The sequence below is a fragment of the Adiantum capillus-veneris genome, chromosome 1 (assembly GCF_014529385.1).
Source record: "Adiantum capillus-veneris isolate H3 chromosome 1, ASM1452938v2, whole genome shotgun sequence".
Classification (NCBI taxonomy): Eukaryota; Viridiplantae; Streptophyta; class Polypodiopsida; order Polypodiales; family Pteridaceae; genus Adiantum; species Adiantum capillus-veneris.
In genome coordinates, this window is record NC_140931.1 from 152684294 (window position 1) to 152703908 (window position 19615).

The 19615-nt window shown below is 43.9% G+C and overlaps 1 protein-coding gene across 5 annotated transcripts; it reads right to left on the reverse strand.

The window, feature by feature from the left end:
• Positions 1-1538: 1538 nt before the first annotated feature.
• Positions 1539-17891, reverse strand: LOC147465822 (uncharacterized). 5 transcript variants are annotated; one of them, XM_086522215.1, is made up of 10 exons: positions 17435-17891; positions 17290-17336; positions 17136-17212; positions 15555-15671; positions 14137-14248; positions 13976-14037; positions 4068-4172; positions 3821-3893; positions 2195-3741; positions 1539-2118 (listed from the first exon to the last, which is right to left on the reverse strand). In XM_086522215.1, the coding sequence occupies exons 3-10, from the start codon at positions 17166-17168 to the stop codon at positions 1675-1677; spliced, it is 2493 nt and encodes an 830-aa protein (XP_086378341.1). In that variant the 5' UTR covers positions 17169-17212; positions 17290-17336; positions 17435-17891; the 3' UTR covers positions 1539-1674. The 5 variants fall into 5 exon arrangements, with proteins under 5 accessions (XP_086378341.1, XP_086378318.1, XP_086378334.1 ...); XM_086522192.1 differs by having other exon boundaries at positions 17136-17336; XM_086522208.1 differs by having other exon boundaries at positions 2258-3741; positions 17136-17336; positions 17435-17890.
• Positions 17892-19615: the final 1724 nt, after the last annotated feature.

Consider the following 19615-nt stretch of genomic DNA (forward strand, 5'->3'; position numbering starts at 1 on the left):
CTGGTAAGACGAAAGGTAGCTCTTTTTGTCCAAAGTCTTGCAAAATCCGGCCAAAGCTTCTCAGTTCATGAGTTTGTGTTCTCTTATGCTGATTTTTTTGCCCAAATATACTGCTTTGAGTTCAACTCTCCTCGTTGCGGATAGATCTTTAAGGTCTCTCGGATAGTTTCCTACGACATTAAAACAATCTTCTTCTCCTTCTAGTTCTTCTTTATAGGATGCCAAAGGAGACTTAAAGCCTTACTTTGGACTCAAGGGAGCTCCTATTAGATTGAATGAAGCTCTACTTCGATTAAATTGAATAAAACCGCCCATTTGCAATGCATTTCTTAAGCCTTGCTTTCCATTGAAGGGAGCTGATCTTGGTGTGATTGGATCGACTCGTTGCTTTGCAATATATTGGTGGGGATTTAAGTGAAGTGAAGGAAAGGCAAGTGACCCCACATACCACTCTAGCGAAAAATAACCAAAGCATGATGTAGGTTCAGTAAGAAGAGAAAACCTGCTAGTCCTAAACAAGGGCAGGCAAAGCATTCCCGTAGGGGTTCTTTAGTCATTTGCAAGCTGTGGAGCAGTTGTTTGTAGCAAAAAAGCAGTATGACTTGACTTGAGAACATGGGTAGTCAGAAATGTTTGGTTCAACCAAATCTTTAATCCTTTTTCCGATGTGATTTTCATCAAGTCTCTCACAAATGTAATGGGTGTGGTATAACAAAGTGCTTGGCAGGACCATGCGGGCTATGAAGGTCTTGGCTCACATAGAATCTGATTTCGCTGGGGATCTCCCCCCGTACCCTTTCAGCTCATTTGGTACTAAAGAGGATAAATGCAGGCAAGATTGTATTCAGAAGATTTGCATTGATTCGTGCAGTATGCTATGCTAAAGAGATTAACCAAGAAATGGATGTTAAATTGGTCCTGGTTTGGGCTTTCCTTTATTTAATAATGCAGGCTCCATAAGTTGCAAGCAAATGTTTGCAAACTATAGAGTCCCGACTAGTGCAGAGCTCACATGCATGTGGGATAAGGAGCCTTTGAGTAACAAATACCATGCAGTGCAAAATGGCTTAAAGGAGGTGTTGAAATATGCAAATTTTTCCTAAAACCTCAAATGTTTTCCCTAATTAGCTTGGCCACCATGTGCCTGGTAAAGCTGCACAACAATTCCACAGATGTGCGGACACCAAAGGACAGCTAGCATCCAAGAAATGGTAGCTTTGAGACGTCAACTCTCTTGATGCCAACCGACTCAGAAATAATATTTTGTGCATGCTGTCGAGTGTGAAGAAAAATCACATCAATTGTGGGTGGACCAAACCTAAGTTTGCAGGTGGTAAAAGAACCGCGACCTGTTATGTCACCTCCCCGGGGTTTCTCTAAGTGTTATTGTATGGTATCATGTGAGTATAAGGGAGGGATGGCAGTTATAAAGGGCAGAGGAGGTATATTTTACAAGGCATAGTCCCATATAGAGGGGCATTTGGTGCGGAGTTCATCCCGGATAATTCGAATATGAGAAGTAAAACATTGCCAGGCACTTATGTCGCTAACACCAGAATGGGGCATCCATCCTAGAAAAAAAATTATATTTTTTGTGGCTCAGAGGCGATAATCAATGGTTAAAAAATGATACCACCCAATGTAAATCTCTACTAGTACAGTACATACACCATGTTAGTCTCGCCTATACGGCACAAAGCCATGCCCACTATACTTGCTGCTCCCTGACCTGGAAGCCTTTAACCCTTTTAGATTATCAGCCTTGATGAGAGAAACGCCTTGCTTGTTCCCATTAATCAAGCTTATGTCCATTGATTCTGAATCATCGTCCATAGGATCCCCGCACACTGCTTTGGATGCGCTTTTCTCATTTGTGCGAGTATGTGTCAGCATAATTTTACCCCCTTGCCACCTCTTCAAGCATGTTTGAACCAGAAACTTTCCTCCCTTCTCACAAGGGATAATTTCCGAGCCAGAGTCATCAATGTATCGACTGGCTCCACACTCTTGCACCCCTTCATTTGGAGTTTTCGAGCTTTTCATGTGACCATTGTTTTCCTTGTCTTTGTCATCTTCTGTACTGCCACAGCTTGAGATGCATTCCCTCGGCCTGGGGACCTGAAACAACAGAAAGAATGACCTCTATTAAGTACACAGACAATATTTTCTTAGCTTCTTGTAAGAGACTGATTACCATATCTTTATGCCTTTTGTAAGACCAACCATTTTCATGCTGCATAGATACGTCTATCTCTACCTGAATTTCCATGTTAGCCGTGTTTGTGATGCTCTCTGAAGCCACGCAATCCTTGTTCTTGCCAGCGCTAGAGCCACTTTGTTCTTCTACAGTACAATCTATCACATGTACAGAGGTGGTAAAAGCATCTAAGCTACCATTGATCTTTTCCTTGTATGCACACTCTTCTCTGTCTAAGCTACCCTTATATGCACAACCCTCTCCATTTCCCTTGTTTTCCTTCACGGATTTGCCGGACTTGGGAGAGTTACCCTGGTACATACTCGGAGAAAACTCCACTTGATCACTATTCATGTCGGCAGTCCTCAGTCGCTCAAGCATTTTACCATTCATAGTTATATATGTTGATTTCTGCAGGCCATTTGTTGACTGGACCAATAGGCCATTGCCCGACACACTGCTAAAGCCATTCCTTCTTTTCTCTTTCTTCACATTGCAACTATTATCGGTGCTGCTATGTCCTTTATTCTCCTGGTTCTTCGAGGTCTCTTCTTCATACCGACACAAGTTGCTCTGGGAATGTCCCCCAGAAGGCAAAGAATGATTGTCTGCTATTGGGTAAGGAGTAGTTTCTTGCATTCCAGCTGCTGTGCTGGCATCATGTTCCTCAGAAGATGTTTGCCCATTCACAGTTACCCCATTCTTTGATCCCTCAGATGAATTAGTCAAACCCTGCTGTTGCTGGTCCTCAGCTATATCTGAATGCACTACCGGGTTTGGCTTGAACAAGGACCTCACCTCTGGAGCATTGGGAGGGTGCTTGTAGGCTCTATGAAATGCTATCCATGCAGACATATCAGCAAAAGATGCAGCTGCGGCAGCTGTTATAGCTGCTGCTAGTGCACTTGGGCTCTCAGCGTTAAGCCCATCTAAGGGTGGCCTCAATGGAAGATGCAGTGGTGGTTGTGGCGGTGGTCCAAGGCCTGTCCAAGGGGTCGTAGCAGTAGCAGCTGCAATGGCTATTGGATTCTGGTTTAACCATGGCATCAGAGAGTTGCCTAATTGTGCATGTGCTGCTGCAAGGCTTGCTAAGTCAGGGGCATCCTCCTGCTTTTGTGATTGACATGTACTTTTCAAAACTGTATTCAGTAATAATGCAGCATTTGGGAAAGCTGCCAAAGAATGCATGGGGTGAAAGTAAGGCAGAGCCATATGAGGCCCATACATTCCAAATGGTAAAATATTGTTGTGGCATGGCATTGAAGAATTTGGTTGATTTGCTGCTACCTTTTGCGCTGAGTTAAGCTCTGATTCGGCACAAGTTGTCCTGGACAGCTTTGTTGTCTCTTGCGACTCATTCCGAAAGGAATCGCTCTCAACTTCTTCAGTGCCTTGTTTATGAGGCTGTTGACAAAATCCTGGCGACAGTATCTTCTCTGAAACAGTGCATAACGGATGCTGATCGTTTGTTTCAGGAGTGCTGGATAGAGGTGATTTGTTGGCTTCCATGATGGCATCGTCAATCTGCAGTGAGACATCACAGCCTGGTAGAGACAGCAAGAGAGCACGTTCATTCCTATTAACTTCTAAGAACACCATAAATCTCAAGATTGTTACACTGACCAGACGACTTCCTTGCTGATGTTTGCGGCGACCTTAACTGCCTACGGGTGCTATAAGAGCTGAGTGAAATACCCTGCAAGGAATGTTTCAAAAGAATCGTCTGATCTCCAGTTCTTTATATACATCAGACAGGTATCTTTTTTCTCCTGAGGGCTAATTATTTTGGCCATAAACATGATGTGGTGTCAAAAAAATGAAGGATATTAGCACATTTTTTGAATTACTACTTGAAACAGTTGGAACTCACTTTTCGAGGATAAGGATGGGCAGGCTTTCGTTTTGGCCTCGGAGGTGGAATATCAATCTCTGAAATCAGGCCCTTTGAGGAGCCAGAAGATCCTTCTCTTTCCAACTGCAGCATGATAAAAAGAACCTATAACTACTCATAACATCTAGGTGATAACTCTAAAGGTAACTTTTCTACTGCAGAAGAAAAACTAACTTACAGATTATACAAAGTATTGGGCAACCGAGAAGTATCTTTTTGACAAGGTAAAAAACCAACTTGCATGGTTTGAATTCAAAAAGTATAAAGCAACTCAAAACAAAGAAACTTGATTATCCCAATCAACATGAAGCCTTGAGTATCCTAACAGGCCTCAAATGGAGCATGAGCGCCATTGCCAGCTTCAACCAGTGGAAGAATTTAATCAGCTAAGGCTTCTTGTATGGCTAGTGGTCATCCCACTGCATTCCATATAGATTGCATGGATGGAACCTTCTATGCAGTTCTGTCTGGTCATTTTGAGACAGATATTAGGGTTTCTCATTTTTCCCCATATTTATGAGGTTTCAGGTTTTTCCCATGTCTGTATTTTTATTGGGTCCTATAATCACTTTATATGTGGGTGGGTAGACTATCTGTGGTTTTGAGTTAGCAGAGTTTTGCTCATTTTCTGTCTATAGTGCCCTTGAGTCATCCCGACAGCTAGCGCTATAAGGGGACACAGCATGTTGGTATGGGCAGATGACATCATGGTTTCAGTCACGTGGCTTCAGCATGGATAGACTGACTCCATTCCAATACTCTTTGGATGTACCCTCCCTTTCTCTCACACAAACAGAGGTCGCTAGACTCATACGTCAGGATTTGATTTAACTAGATACCGGAAGCACATGGATACAGCTGGTACAGATGGCTTTCTATAGAGAGAATCTCCTCCAATTAACAGAGGATGGATTGTGATCAGACCGGCCTATATGGACACTCATTTAACCTATGGGATATGATGTGCTATTGGTTAGATGCGCACACCATTGCATCAGCTAAAGATTGAGACTGGCAGATTTAGGAGAGTACGGGCAGAAGTCAGGATATGCCAGTTGTGTCATATAGAGCCAGAGACAGACTTACATCACATTTGTCATTGTCCGGTATACTATGAGATACGAGGCCGCTTTCACTGTCTATCCAGAGAGGGCTTTGGACCGTTGGCTAGATTCATGAGATATCAGGATCAGAGATGCCTCGGGTTGTTTTTGCTAGAGCTGCGCAGACACAGGGAGAGTCTCTTGAGGAGACCAAGCAGTGGGAGACATTCACAGAGGGAGATCACTGACTTCTTTAGAGCAGGGACTCAGAAGCCAGATGAGCATGCTTCACAGCAGACTTCAGAGCCCACTTCTACTAGAGGTATATTAGTGACCAGAGAATCAAGACTATTCTAGCACGAAATGCGAGAAGTCCAATACGACTATTTACAGAGGTGGACATTGACGAAGCTCTTCAGCGACCGAAGCACTACTTTCTAGGACAACGCCTGATGCCAGGCATCCTCGGGGATGACGATTTTATCCTTTTAGTTTAGTCTTTCACTTTACTTCATTTTATTTTTATACCCACACATTGGATTAGATCCACAAGGATTGTATCAGTTTGGTCTCATAGGTCATTTTGGCCTTTTGATAACGTTTAATATAACATTTCATTTCATTCTATTCTCCTCTCTCTCTCTCTCTCTCTCTCTCTCTCTCTCTCTCTCTCTGTGCAAAACCAAGGTGATGGTATTCAATACCACACCACATTGGGTAAGGAGATCAACACCCCACATTTTCTTATGGCCAAGAGTCAATGGAGTATACAGATGCATACACTTGGGAGAGTCTTCGGTGGGCAAGAGTTTTCATTGAGGAGAGCAGCTGAGACTAAATTGACCAGAGCTTATGCTGCCCTAGGCAGATTAGAGAGGATGTGTTTGCAGGTTCAGTTCTAGGAACCACGAACAGAGCTATGGCTCTTTGATACTTTAGTGACATCAGCTATGCTTTATGGAGTCTAGATATGGGGACCTTCAGTGGACCACCATAGCAAATTTGGTAGCATTGATGGGTGATGTATGGACTATGATCTCTCGAATGATTAGAGCTAAGGCTTCAGTACCACATGAGATTGTGAGAGTAGAGCTGGTTGCATCTCCACCTGTGGTCAAGGCACTCACCAAGTCAGTCTCCTTTATGCACAGCTTATGGGACCTCCCAAGACACAAATATGCTCGCTTAGCTCTTGAGTCTTCTTGACAACTAGCATTGCATGGGGATACTACTTATGGGTATAGACAGATGACATCATGGTTTTAGTTACATGGTTTCGGTATGGATAGATTGCCTCCTTTCCAGTACTCTTTGGATGCACCCTCTTTGTCTATTACGCACACATAGATCATCTGTCACAAACTGCTTCCGTGTCAAGCCACTGAAGAACGGAGCCAACATGCAGATCCTGGCCGAGAGGCCTAAACCCTAGAAGCAGTAGAAGAAGCAAAAGCAGCAGAAGAAGTTTTACCAACTTGGAAAGTCTTGCCGAGTGGCCTATTTCCAAAGAAGAGTTCCCACCAACTTGTGGGACCCCATCCTATGGGGCAGGACCAGCACACACATGCTCCAATTCACTTGTGTAGAAGATGATGACGTGGCAGCTATACAGATGCCCGTGATTTGCGATGGCAGTGCCACGTAGCAGCCTGCACAGAATTCCGCATTTCACACTGACTATGCTGACGTGGTAGCCTGTACGGATTTCCGTGATTTACGTTGGGCAGCTTTTAGGGCCAGTTTTTGGGTTTGAGTTTGAAGCTTGTCATGTAAACTGCTTTTCATAGGCCAAGGGCCTTTAAATATGTGCAAAGGGCTCAGTCTTTGGCACTCTTCCGAGTGAAGGTGCAGAGCACGAGTACCAGCATTGTACTGAGTTCAAGCAATATAAAGAAATACCGAAAGGGGTGTCAAGGTTTGGGGTCAGTGCTCTCTCGGGATGGAACTCCAACACTCCCTGTCTCGTGTTGTGCGTCTCTTTCAATTCAGTTATTATTTCAAGTGCTTAAAGTTGTTCACTCTGTGTTTTTACGTTAGCACATGGTGCCCGTCCCCGTGACAGTGGTATTAGAGCTTCACGCGTGTGCTTTTCTGAAAGCATACTGGTCCTATCAAAGAGCAAGATCGCGCTTTCAAGTTTCACAGGGAATTTTATTAAAGAATCTTCATGTCTCGACACCGGACTTGTTAGCCAACCCCACTTCATCGCGTATCAAGCGCGCTCCCGTCTTCACCGCTCTGTCTTACATGGCATAAGCCATTAGGAACCCAAGACATGGTGTTCATGGATTCGACATAATACTTAAATTTTTCCTCGACGAGCTTCGTGACATTCTTTCGCGGCATCCTCAACATAATCTCCCGATGCTGCAAAGTTTTCAACAGTTTCTGTATGTTACCCCCTTTGATGCCCCAGGTGGTACCTCCTCCTCTGGTACTAGAAAGTACAAAGTTTCAAGCCGGCAACCATCCCAGCGTCTGTTCTGATCGGGGGAGTCGTTAGGAATATGGTGCATCCTCAACATAATCTCCCGATGCTGCAAAGTTTTCAACAGTTTCTGTATGTTACCCCCTTTGATGCCCCAGGTGGTACCTCCTCTGGTACTAGGAAGTACAAAAGTTTCAAGCAGGCAACCATCCCAGCGTCTGTTCCGATCGGGAGAGTCGTCAAGAATATGATGCAACCATCTAACCCTAATCCAGTGCAACTGCCTTTGCCACCGCCGTTGCCCCACCTCCCCCACCACCATCGCCATCGGGTTACAATGGTTGGGAGCCGTATGGATACCCTTACTATCCATACCTGGACACACGCCTAACCAACCGAAAGATTTCAAGGATGGCGGCTCGACGGTCAAATTTTTCACCTTTTCCCGGATGAAAGATCGAAAGAAAGCATTGCAGTTCCTACGCCAATTCAACAATATCTATGCTTTGGGAAACTATACAGAAAAATCCAAGATTTCTTGAGCAGCGGGATTTCTTAAAGATAATTCCATGCAAAGGTGGAGTTCAATCGCGAAGCAACCACATGCTCCAAGGACCTGGCAAGCTTTCAAGACAATATTCGCACGCAGTTATACGACTTCTCTCTTTGAAGTCCGGATCTTGGCAAAATGGGGCAACTTGAAAATGCTTGCCACAGAGACCATGGACAATTATAACCAAAGGTTTCTTGATGTCTATCTTCCGGTGTCTTTCTTTAAGTTCATTTCCTTGGAGGAACAATGCGAGCAATACACCATTGGTTTACCATGATCGTTGTAGGAATATTGTCTATCCAAGCAAGTCTCAACCAGTTGAGTTTACCACAGAACCAACTATGACCACCAACCAAAACTCTCGGCAACAACGAACAAATTCTCAGGAGTCTCATGAAACCCAACCCCAAAGGCCTCGTCTGACACAGCGTCAACGAGAAACCCTTTTACAAGAAGGCCGATACTTCGAATGTTTTCAAATAGGGAATACATTCACTACATGTCCTGATCGAGCCTCGACGTCTTTATAGAAACCTTCTGCTCCCACGACAGAAAGATCCCCAAGGCCACCTCCAACTAAGAGAGCTAGACCCGCTATTAGATAGTCCCTGATATCTATGGCATACGCCTTGAAAGTACAAATGAAGTGTGTCGAGCAAAGGGAAAAGTCAACGACTTGAAAGCCCTTATTTTCTTTGACCCTCGAGCTACAGAGAACTTCATCCATCCAGAATTCTTGAAGCAGATGCACTTTGATTATGATGCAGAGGGTGGAGAAGTTGAAACCAAGCTAGCCACGGGGCAAACTCAGAAAGTGGCTCTTCCAGTGACTATCCAAGATTATAATAAAAAAGCCGATTTCCACATTATGAAGTTGGACAATCGCGACATTCTCTTGGGCACGCCTTGGCACGACAAGAATGATGCAACTCTCCATATCCGGAGCCGAACCATTACCCTGATGTTGAAGGACAAGCCAGTCGTTCTCAAAGTTTGGCTGTCCAATCAAAAACCTGAATGAATTTTCTAGTTGTTTTGTAGTTAGATACTTTTGAACTCTGTTTGAGGAAGTATTGTTTGAAATTTGTTTGAAATGGATGGTATCTGTTTGTATCTGTTTTAAACCTTCCTTGGTACAATGTAAACTGTTTGACTTTGTTTTCAATAATAGTTTCAATGCTTGGTGATTTATTCCCAGGTAAAGTAGCGAGAAATGTTGTTTTGGTATTGTTTGAACCTCGAAACGATGCAAACAAGATGTCTAGGGAGCGTTTCGTTGTATGCTTGAAAACCTTGGAACGACGTAGACGGGATGTCTGGGGAGCGTTTCGTTGTATGTTGAAAAACCTCCGAATGATGTAGACGAGATGTCTGGGGAGCGTTTGGTTGTATGCTTGAACCTCCAAGCGACGCAGGTTGCGTCTGGGGAGTGTTTGGTTGTACTAGTCCTCTGAACTCATGGACCGGACCTTTTTAGGTTATTTGCGAGGGGAGTGATGAGGTAGTCGTTGAGTAGCTTCATATAGCAGACCGTCTGTCTCGGGGGAGTGCTCAACGACACCGTTCGTTGTGTCTTGTAACATGCATATGTGAGCATTTGTATTGCATTGTGATGTGTCAATCATTGAATATTCCTTATTGGATGAGATTTTTCTGAGAAGCCAACGACCCAGGATATCAAGAGCTCCAATCTGGAATGAGACTCCTAATTGGATGAGATGTGTCGGGGAATCCAACGACCCAGGATATCAAGAGCTCCAATCTGGAATGCGAAAATTGATGTCCCTCTGAAATTTTTGAGCTGACTTTAGTTGTTTTGCAGATATGCTGTAATCGCAGGACGATTACTTTCTTTCAAGAAGGGGGATGTCACAAACTGGTGACATGTCAAGCCATTGAAGAACGGAGGCGAGAGGATTGGATGCACCGTAGATAACAAAAGTTGGCGTGCATGTTGACTTTCAGTAGAAGCTGGAAGAGGAATAGCAAAAACATTCTCAAAGTGTGAAGCCAAGGCATCAGCAAGCTCACGCTTTGAGGCTGTCCAATAGTCCGATTGAAGCAAAACCCTCTTGATGGTTTGAGAGCCCCTTGAATAATGTAGGTGATTAAAAAACTATTTCGAGGAACTTCCCTTATCCACAAACACTCGATGTCGAGCATGGGTTTTCCATTTATCTAGTTTGCGTTTATCATTATGTTGCAGACACACTCAAGCCTCACAAAGCGTTGTCGATTCACATTCAGATAAGTCTCAGCCAAAAGTTGGAGCTCTTGCTAAACATGCTTGGCATCCTCAACATCCCCTCATAACTGAAGCAAGAAGTGTTTTCCATAATCTTGAATCACACATTGCGCGTGCATGATGAAACGATACCAAGCAATATCAATATCAAGATGCATTTGAGCAACCAGTGGGGGAATAGCATCATGAATCATCTCACGAAACGCCTCATGCAAAAAATTAATCAGTTCCCTTGTTACATTTCTTCAGTTGCTTTTCTTTTGACCTCATTAGTTGGTTGACTCGTTTTTCAACAACGTCCTCGAGTTCATCTTCAGTAGACATCCGTAGAACATGAGGTTGCTTGAGGGCTTACTTGATTGGGGTATCAATGGCTTGCTGCCAATGGGTATGCACCTTGTCAATCAGATGCTTGGTCAAAAAATTTGCATATTGTGGATCCTTTGCAAACTTGAGCATCTGCTTTGCACACTCATCAACCTGCTTGCTGACGTTGCATCTTCATTAGCTAATACTGCGTAGGCCGAGGTGGCCCGTATTCGTGATCTGCTAATCCATTCAAATTTTCCGTACCGCCTCTTGTTTCAGAAGCATCAGGAGGGTTCGTCTGATTCTTGCAAGATTCGTCGTTTGAATCCATGTGTGTCACGGTAAGAGGATCAGATTTCCCGATAGAAGAGAAATCGGCCGTGCTCTCATACCACTGTCACAGGCTTGGGCACCCCAAGTCGAGAATCCGACACGACACACAAGAGAATCACTTAAAATAATTCACAACTTTACAACTTGAGTCGACACGGCCCGGCATAGTTCCATGCCTAGAGGTATTGGCCCCAAAACCTGGCGCCCCTTTCGGTGTTTCTTTATTATATTAATGCTTGAATAAAGTACAACTCCCGAAGAGGTCCTCTGCTCTCAGACTCTGCGTCCAAACACTCTCAAGACTCAGGCCCCTAAGGGTCCTTTTATTCTTACAAGGGATGCCCAAAAAGCAGAGCCCAAAAGCAATTGGCTTCAAAAGCTGTCAGAAAAAAACACCATCACAAAAAGTGGAATTCCGTACATGAGCTTCCACGTCATCAGCTTGTCAGCGCAATTTGTGAACAGTCCGTATTGTTCAGCCACGTCATCATCTGTCCGCCACATCATCAGCCTGCCATGCGTGTGTCCGGGTAGCATCACCACGTCATCAGCCTGCCACGCATGTGTGTGTGTGTCCAGGTAGCATCGCCACGTGATCATTTTGTGACATACCATGCATTCATCATCCTCAGCACCACCTAGCTGCACTCAACATGAATCTCAAACCTGTAAGGAAAGAGCAAACACTCAACCTCATATTGCCCAAACATTTGTCGATGGGAGGTGCTCGCGTACCCCTAAAGGCAGTCCCCAAAGCAACTACGATTTGGCCCATGTGACTCCTGTCCACACACAAAATTCATGTACGTGAAAGGAAACCTTACATACCATAGCCTCCCACCACTGGCTTGCATGTGCCCTCCATGTCCACTTCTCCAACTAGTAGCGTCCCATTCAGTGTAACAGGGAATGGAGGGAACACCGCCCAAACGTTCCGAAACGGCGTTCCGAACGAGTCCCGTTCCCGAAACGGAGATGGGAACGGAACGCAGTTCCGAAACGGGATGTAACCGGAACGGTGTTCCGGTGGTGTTCCGGAATGGGGGGAACGAGGTGGAACATGAGGCGGAACGGCGAAACGCGTGACGGAACGGACAAAAGTAGGCATTTGGGGGGAAAAAAGTGGGCTTTTGGGGGCAGATTTGGGGTTGTTAGGGGAACGTATTTGGTGCACTTTGAGGACAGGTTAGGGGGCAGTTTTGGAGTTGTTTAGGAGTTTATTTGGGACTAAGCTGAATGGAGGTAATTCAAGTTTTACTTTAGGTGGACCGTTCCGGCCCCGTTCCTGTTCCGCCCCCCCTCCTCCTCCCCTTTCCCGTCCCGTTCCGGACCCTCCCGTTCCCGTTCCCCGTTCCCGTTCCGGGTAACTATGGTCCCATTATCCAACCACCCTATTCATGAGTGAAGTGAACCCATCAAGCTGGACCATAAAGGTACCATGAGCCCTAGTGGTTTTGTGCACGTCGCCATCTGAACTAGCAGGAAGTTTTGTTGAAAACAATGTTGCTGCTCTGCAAGGATCCATCCTGCACACATAATATGACACAGGCCGAAAACGCACATAAAACGACATAAGGGATAGATATCTAACTCATCCCTTAGCATGGGAGACTGCAGCTAGTCCTGCCTAGCACCATACATCTAGGACTAGCGTCCCAACTTCCATACCACACTCTAGGCTGGATGTCAACAAGGCAGACACTGCAAAAGGTCTATAGTCCAAGAGTGGTGATCACACAAGCTAGCTCACAAATGAATCATGGCCCTATTTATAGGACTTCATCAACACCCTAACCTAAGGGCCTCGTTCACACTAGCCAGGGGCACTCCTCAGTTCTCACTACCATGCCAGTTTTGTCTTTGCATCCAAAAAGTTGTACACAACCATCACAATTGCCAAATTGCAGGATAGGATTTTCAGCCACCAACCTCTCATATGATACAAGTATGATGCCTGTACGGGTGCCCCATATTTACAAACATATGGAAAACTAGCATGTGACTCTTTAAATTGCATTTGTGAGCACGTCCTCATCTACATGACAAGTCATCTAAGTACAGGGAAGATTCTACACAGCAAGCAAGGCTCCTTTGCCACCCACGACGTCAATATGCTCTGGGGTATTATTAATAGACAGTGATACGCATCCTTGCTTCAGCACCAATGGTGTTATATATCAACATCAAAACCCCCTATGAAATCCATACCTTGCGTGCATATAAGGTCACACTCGCCCATATAAACCCATCCTCGCACTGTGTTGAGTCTATGCATAAGCCGTGCCTTTGGCAGTGTCAAAATTCCTGCAAAAGTCCTCAAAGCAACAAAAAATCCTCCTCCCACCATGGGCTCTACCCTCGTCAACGATGAACATAAGTGCACATAGCGTTTGTTTTTGCCCACCTATAAGTACGGTCCTACTCAAGAATCACTTAGCCAATGCATAGCCAACCATAGTTGTGTGATATCGGTGAGCCCATGTGATAATCGGTGCCACTACATTCAAATGGGTGGGAAGCCTTGCATAGAAACCTGTCGAACATATGTGCTGTGACGTTGTAGCCCATGGACTGTCTCTGAAAAGTGAAGATAGCCATCCTGAACAAAGCCTGTCTGTAATTCAAGAGAAGGCCTATTAGCAATCATCCTTGATGGGAACTACATGCCTCCGGATATTACTTTAGTTGGCAAAACTTGCTTTATGCAAGACCACCTTGTATCCAGCAAGCCCGAATGGAGCTAGACCAATGGGTACAGATTTCTCCTATCCAAAACGTGAACGTGAGAAAAAAATCCAAATTTCCCTACCCACCACCAACCATTAAAAAAAACAAGAAACCACCATAAACATGTAGGTGTGCAGATGTGAACAGCCTCAATGCTTAGAAAAAAAAAGTATAGCAGAATTGAATTGCTACATCTCCCGTGGAAACTTTCTTAAGCTGTTGAAAAACAACAGGAAGTTAGATCTTAACCTTTGAGAAGAACTTCTGTGCATGACTGCGAATCTGGACAGCAGTCTTGGTTCCAACATGCTCTACAACACAAGGATAGCACCGTTAATGAAGCAGAAGGGTAGTACCTGACAATAGCAATGAGATAGTTTCTTCCTTCAAAAAACCAAACGTGGAATGACCTTCAATTTGGCGCCACGCTCTACCATATAGTTTCAAGGCCTCTAAAAACCTTTCATGTTCTTCCTCTGTCCATCGTTCCCTTTGTTTTGTTATAGTGTAAGGTTTTCTGACCTGTTCAGTGCAGAAAGACCTTAAAAACAGGCGCCATACAATAGTTTACTTTCCCAATGCAGAAGAGGATAGATAACATCTGAGAGGCATGCAGTGATGATGATGATAGTAGACTGTCCAAATGCATCATGCCATTGATGATGCATTATTAGACATTGATGATTGCTGAAGGGAGCATGACATTTGCAAACTATGCACTGATGATGATGATAGTAGACTGTCCAAATGCATCATGATTTCTGAAGGGAGCATGACATTTGCAAACTATGCATTGTGATATATTATCGGCAGGATGTCACTAAACACTCTTGGGCATAGCCACGACAGATACTACTATTGGACATAGCAAATAAGCCACCACAGTTACAGGGCCTAAATCACCTTCCATAAACCTAGGTTCTCTCAATCAGTGGTCTTACAACATGCAAGACTTCAAATCCCATTGTCTTCCAGCATCTTTCCATTTGTATGTTCAATACTGTAACTCATTTGAACTTGAGGCACACAAACCGGACAACTAAATTGTATCGAACCAACGGCCACTGTTAAACATTAATAGCTTCCCCATCAATACTCGGGGCCGTCACTTTTCAAAACGTGTATCATGTCACGTGAGTTAACCGAATATAATTACTTACACTTAACAAACTGTATACTTTTATGTATACATTAGAGGGGGCAAGGTTTTTTAAATAGATCCACAGTGCAAATATAACATGTATATTGGAGTTTCTTGAACACAAGTGATATTATTATAGAGAGCTTTTATTGAGTAATTGCCCCAGGCATCAATATGGCACAATCAACGTTTTCCAAAGTTTGAATGAAGTGTGGTATTACAAACAGTCCTTATGATTCTATGTCCTCACTTATTCTGTCACGTAAATTCCTAAAAGAATATAGTGAGGGGCTCACACCATTCTTGCTGCCCCTGTTTAGAAGACAAAGATACCCATAACCCACATATTCTATCTAGAAAGAGATCTTCTGCAATTCATTTCTTAGAAGATGTGCATGTCATAATAGCTATAATGGACAACCTATGGTCACAACTGACACTCTTTTTAACATTATTCAAGAAATTAGCAAAACTTTTCTAGTGCGCACAGCCATGCTTGAATTAGATTCAGCTCCAACCAGCTGGTTATACTTTTGCTACGAAGTGCATAGTTGACAGTCAACTGACTTAGCTTTTCATTATTATCATGCATTTCATCTACGATCTTCAGTGATGAAGAACACTCCATGGCATGCATGTATGAAGCGGACGCACACACAATACTTCTTGAAAGTCTTGTGTTGCTACCTTTGTTTTGTTGTCATCTCCAAGTCTCAACGTCTCTTTCTCCAGCTTGCTTAAACTAGGGAGGTTGTCACAAAGCTCTGAAGATTTGCTCCAGTTTGTCAACTGGTTCTCTCCATCCTGAAAAAATAAAAGTCTTTGCCTGAGCTCCCCAAGGATGCCTTAAGGTGGTACAATTTTGAGTAGCATACAGAACTCTTATAGTTAAGGACACTTTTATACAGGTTTTTGTGGTTTTTATTTTTAAAATCCATTAATCAAGTTGTGAGGACATCGCATAGTTAATAAATGGAACTATGGGCGAAAATACAGAAGAAATGGAATTTTTCTCCTTGAGCTTCACTGTATATGCACACTCTAACAATGTCACATTGAATCATGCTCTAAGACCAATGTCACATCGTTATTGATGCCACCATTGCCTACACCATAGCACGCGTGAAAGGTCATGGTCATTGACCGTTATCCATGCCACCATTGCCTACACCATAGCCCGCGTGGAAGGTCATGGTCATCGACCGTTATTGACGCCACCATTGCCTAGACCATAGCCCGCGTGAAAGGTCATGGTCATCGACCGATGCCACCATTGACTACACCATAGCCCGGGCGAGGACGGGTAAGGAGGTCATGGTCAGCTCCCAAACGTAGAGGACAGCATGATAGAAAAAATGAAGATAAGAGGCTTGCATCTCCCTGCCGGAAGCGGTACAACCCCCACCCACCCCCCACCCACCTCATCTGTAACATTCTCACCAACCATGCTGCTGGGCTGGTCTCTCTCTTGCAAGTGTCTTGGCACACGATGCAAATCTTGCCATGTACAATCTTCACAGCCATCTTTAGTGAAGACTCAAAAGTATCACAGCACCACGAAAATAATAAAAGAGCTCAAACATTGAATGCTTGGGAATCCAGGTTTACAACGTCTGAATTCATCCATATTTAAAAGAAAAGGATATAGCTCAGTGCTCAACCATACAAGTGAGTGTCCAATATTGAGTTGCTTAAGTGTATAGGCAATTGATCCTTGGCAGGCTATGAAGAGAACAGGCCTCTCACCATGGCTATAGAGCTTCAACTTTCTATAATGTTAATATATAAGCGATTTCTTTCTTTAAATTTCTACTCGATTGTGTAAAGAGCTTCACCTAGATCAGCACATGAAACATGAAAAGAGAGCACTAGAGATATAGAAGATATGTGAGCCTACTTTGCCGCCTAGTCTGCCTTGATCAGCCATGGCCATTAACCCAATATTAATACAATTCAATATTGCCAATTTCAATTCAATGTTAATAAAAGCTTTGTTCCCTTATCCAAAGATCCCTGCTCGATCTGTTATTTGGAATTCAACAGCTTTCAACATGAATCGTGTTACCTTATCATCCAAAGACTTATTAGTCACAAACTTTTAACAATATCTTCATTAGATGAGAATCAATTCCACAATTTCCGACGTAAATTCCGACTAGTCACAGCTAGTACCGCGTTGCTAATTAATTGAGATAAACATGTCATTTCATGCTTTTGCCACGAAAGACTACTGCAGATTTGAAGATGTGTGCTGGGCAAGAGTTGCACCTGGGGCACAACGACGGCCGGTGAAGCACTCATAATTGTACATGCTTTTTGTATAAATCGATGTTTGAGAAGCCCATCTGCATACACATGTGCGCTCACTTCAGCAGAGATCTCCGACAGGAATCCACCACACCAACGTCCATGTGCACCACACCTTAATCGATGCAGAAGCATTCCATTTGCTATACAACTGCAAAACCCCTGCAACAAGACATTGTCAAGTCTAGCACTGCCATTGAGATGCAACTCACTTTCTCACTTTGCTTTCCTGCTGACATATACTAAGAGCAGGAAACGACCTGCGTAAGTTACACGACCGCAAGTCCAATGTGTGTGGATCTTCCTCTTTAGAGAAGAACTCAGAGGTCAAGTAAGGTAGAAACAAAAAAAAGCAGCTCCTCCTCTCCCTAGCTATGGCTATTAGAACTCTTGAAATCGGCCAAAATGACGCTACGATGATCATCACTATGATGATGAGACGGTGGTTCTCTTTTTCAAGAAGGAGATATGCCAAAACTCACTGTTCTATGCTTTGCTCGACAAACAGAATATATCAGGAGCCAGCAGAAGCTAATTTCTCACAGTGGCTATGGCGATGATGCAGCAGAAATACATCACCTGCGCAATCAAGGCAGAATTTCTGCAGATGAAAAGTAAGCTATGGGAAAGCTACTTAGTACTTATACGACTTGGGTGCAGAGAAGATGAAGGTATGCAAAACTCCTGGCGATTGCGATTGCAGGTGATGGAGAAATAATGGGAAAGGGCAAAGCACAAAAAGCGCAGGCTCCCATGAATGCCAAATTTAGCCACCCCACTAAATTTGGCGGCGTCGCCAAAGCTTGTGGCTGTTATGCAGCGCTTGCGTGGCATGCTTAGTCTGCCGGTCACCGCAGGCATTCAAATGACCGGCAATGGCCCCTGGAATTCATCTGCACTTTGATAAAGTGCAGTACGCATCACCGTTGGATATGCCACGTGGTCATATATTGCACTTTGACTTTTGGTTTATCCATTTCTGCTGTCTGCCACGTGGCCTGTTTTTATGGGCTGGACACCCACAGCCACATAGAGCCTTTTTCCTCTCTCTCTTTCACTTTACGGATTCTCTTCTTGAAACCTGAAAATCATTTTCAAAACCTTACACAATTGATTTTGGTCAGTCTTCCACGAGGCAAAATTAAAAAATTGAGCTGATTTTTAAAATTTTACACCATTTTTTTCAAAATCTAAATGAGGTTTTTCCTTTTCCTCTTGCTCTCAGGTCTCAATCATCATTTTTTAATTTCAAAGCGACATGAGTGTAAGCTGAGACACAGTCCGTAAAATACAAAGCTAAAGCCTCATCACTATTTTACAAGGGGCCCCTCAAGATGGATCTAGGGCCCAAATTAGGCAATGCGACGTAGGCTTGATCTCCACCATCAAATCGTCGGGTAAACTAAGGATGGATAAATTAGAGTTTTAGGTGTAATGGTATTTAATTACAGTATGGCAGACATGTGGAAAGCAATTTAGATCGTTGGATTATTTTTTCGATTCTAATCTTGGGTGTCACATGCACACGGATAAAGCTATGCTATTATTAAGCTATGACTGCACCTGCAGAAATAAGTTGCTCATTGCACATGCACACGGATAAAGCTATGACTGCACCTGCAGAAATAAGTTGCTCATTGATATCCTTGACACTAGCAAGGAAAGTGTCCATATCATCTTCCTCATGCATAATCTTGGACTCCAGCTCTTTACGCAGCAAAGCAATTTTAGCCTCATTGCGGCTTGCATAAAGACTTGCTAGAATATCCCAAGCCTGTCTTGCAGATTTTGTTGAACGGATGTGAGGAGCAATGGTGCGCTTCACGGACAACGCAATCAATGCATGAGCCTACGCATCCTTTACATCCCAACGAGCTTGTTTTGCTGTAGGCAAAACAACTCTAACAGCAACAATCCTTGCAGCAAGACCTGCAACATCCTCAACATTGCCTACATCCTCAGAACTAGGACGTACATCAATGCCCTGCACAATGTTCCAGACGCCCTTTGACACAAGAAAATGTTGCATCATATAAGCCCACATAGGGTAGTTGTCCCCATCCAACCTGTCCTCAGCAGCAAACATCTTGAACACATCTGTGTTGTTGTTGTCAGCCATGGTAAATGCTGCACCTGATGTGAAAACTGCCCGAAAATAGGAGAAATGGAGCAGGAACAACACGTGCTATATAGCACAAACCGTAGAAGACTATAAGGCACCTGTTATGCAAAAAACGGCATTGACAGAAATTCTGCACAAAATGACGAAATAGCCTGTGCAGTACTGCCTGTAGTGGAAATGGAGGCCGAAATGAGCCCAAAGCAAGAATCTGAGCAGACCAAGCTCTACGAGCTTACCCTAAATATTTGTCGACCTGCGAACGCTCGCCAAAGCTCACTGAAATCGGAGAAAGTGAGCAGGCGTGTACTGGAGCAGCTGG

Bases quoted from the DNA above. Each gene is read 5' to 3' on its own strand.
- LOC147465822 (XM_086522192.1), bottom strand. From the start codon at position 17,309: ATGCTTCTGCATCGATTAAGGTGTGGTGCACATGGACGTTGGTGTGGT. The intron at 14,038-14,136 runs GTCATTCCACGT...CTTGTGTTGTAG, and splicing joins AGCGTGGCGCCAAATTGAAG to AGCATGTTGGAACCAAGACT. The intron at 4,173-13,975 runs GTTAAGATCTAA...ATCATGCTGCAG, and splicing joins CACAGAAGTTCTTCTCAAAG to TTGGAAAGAGAAGGATCTTC.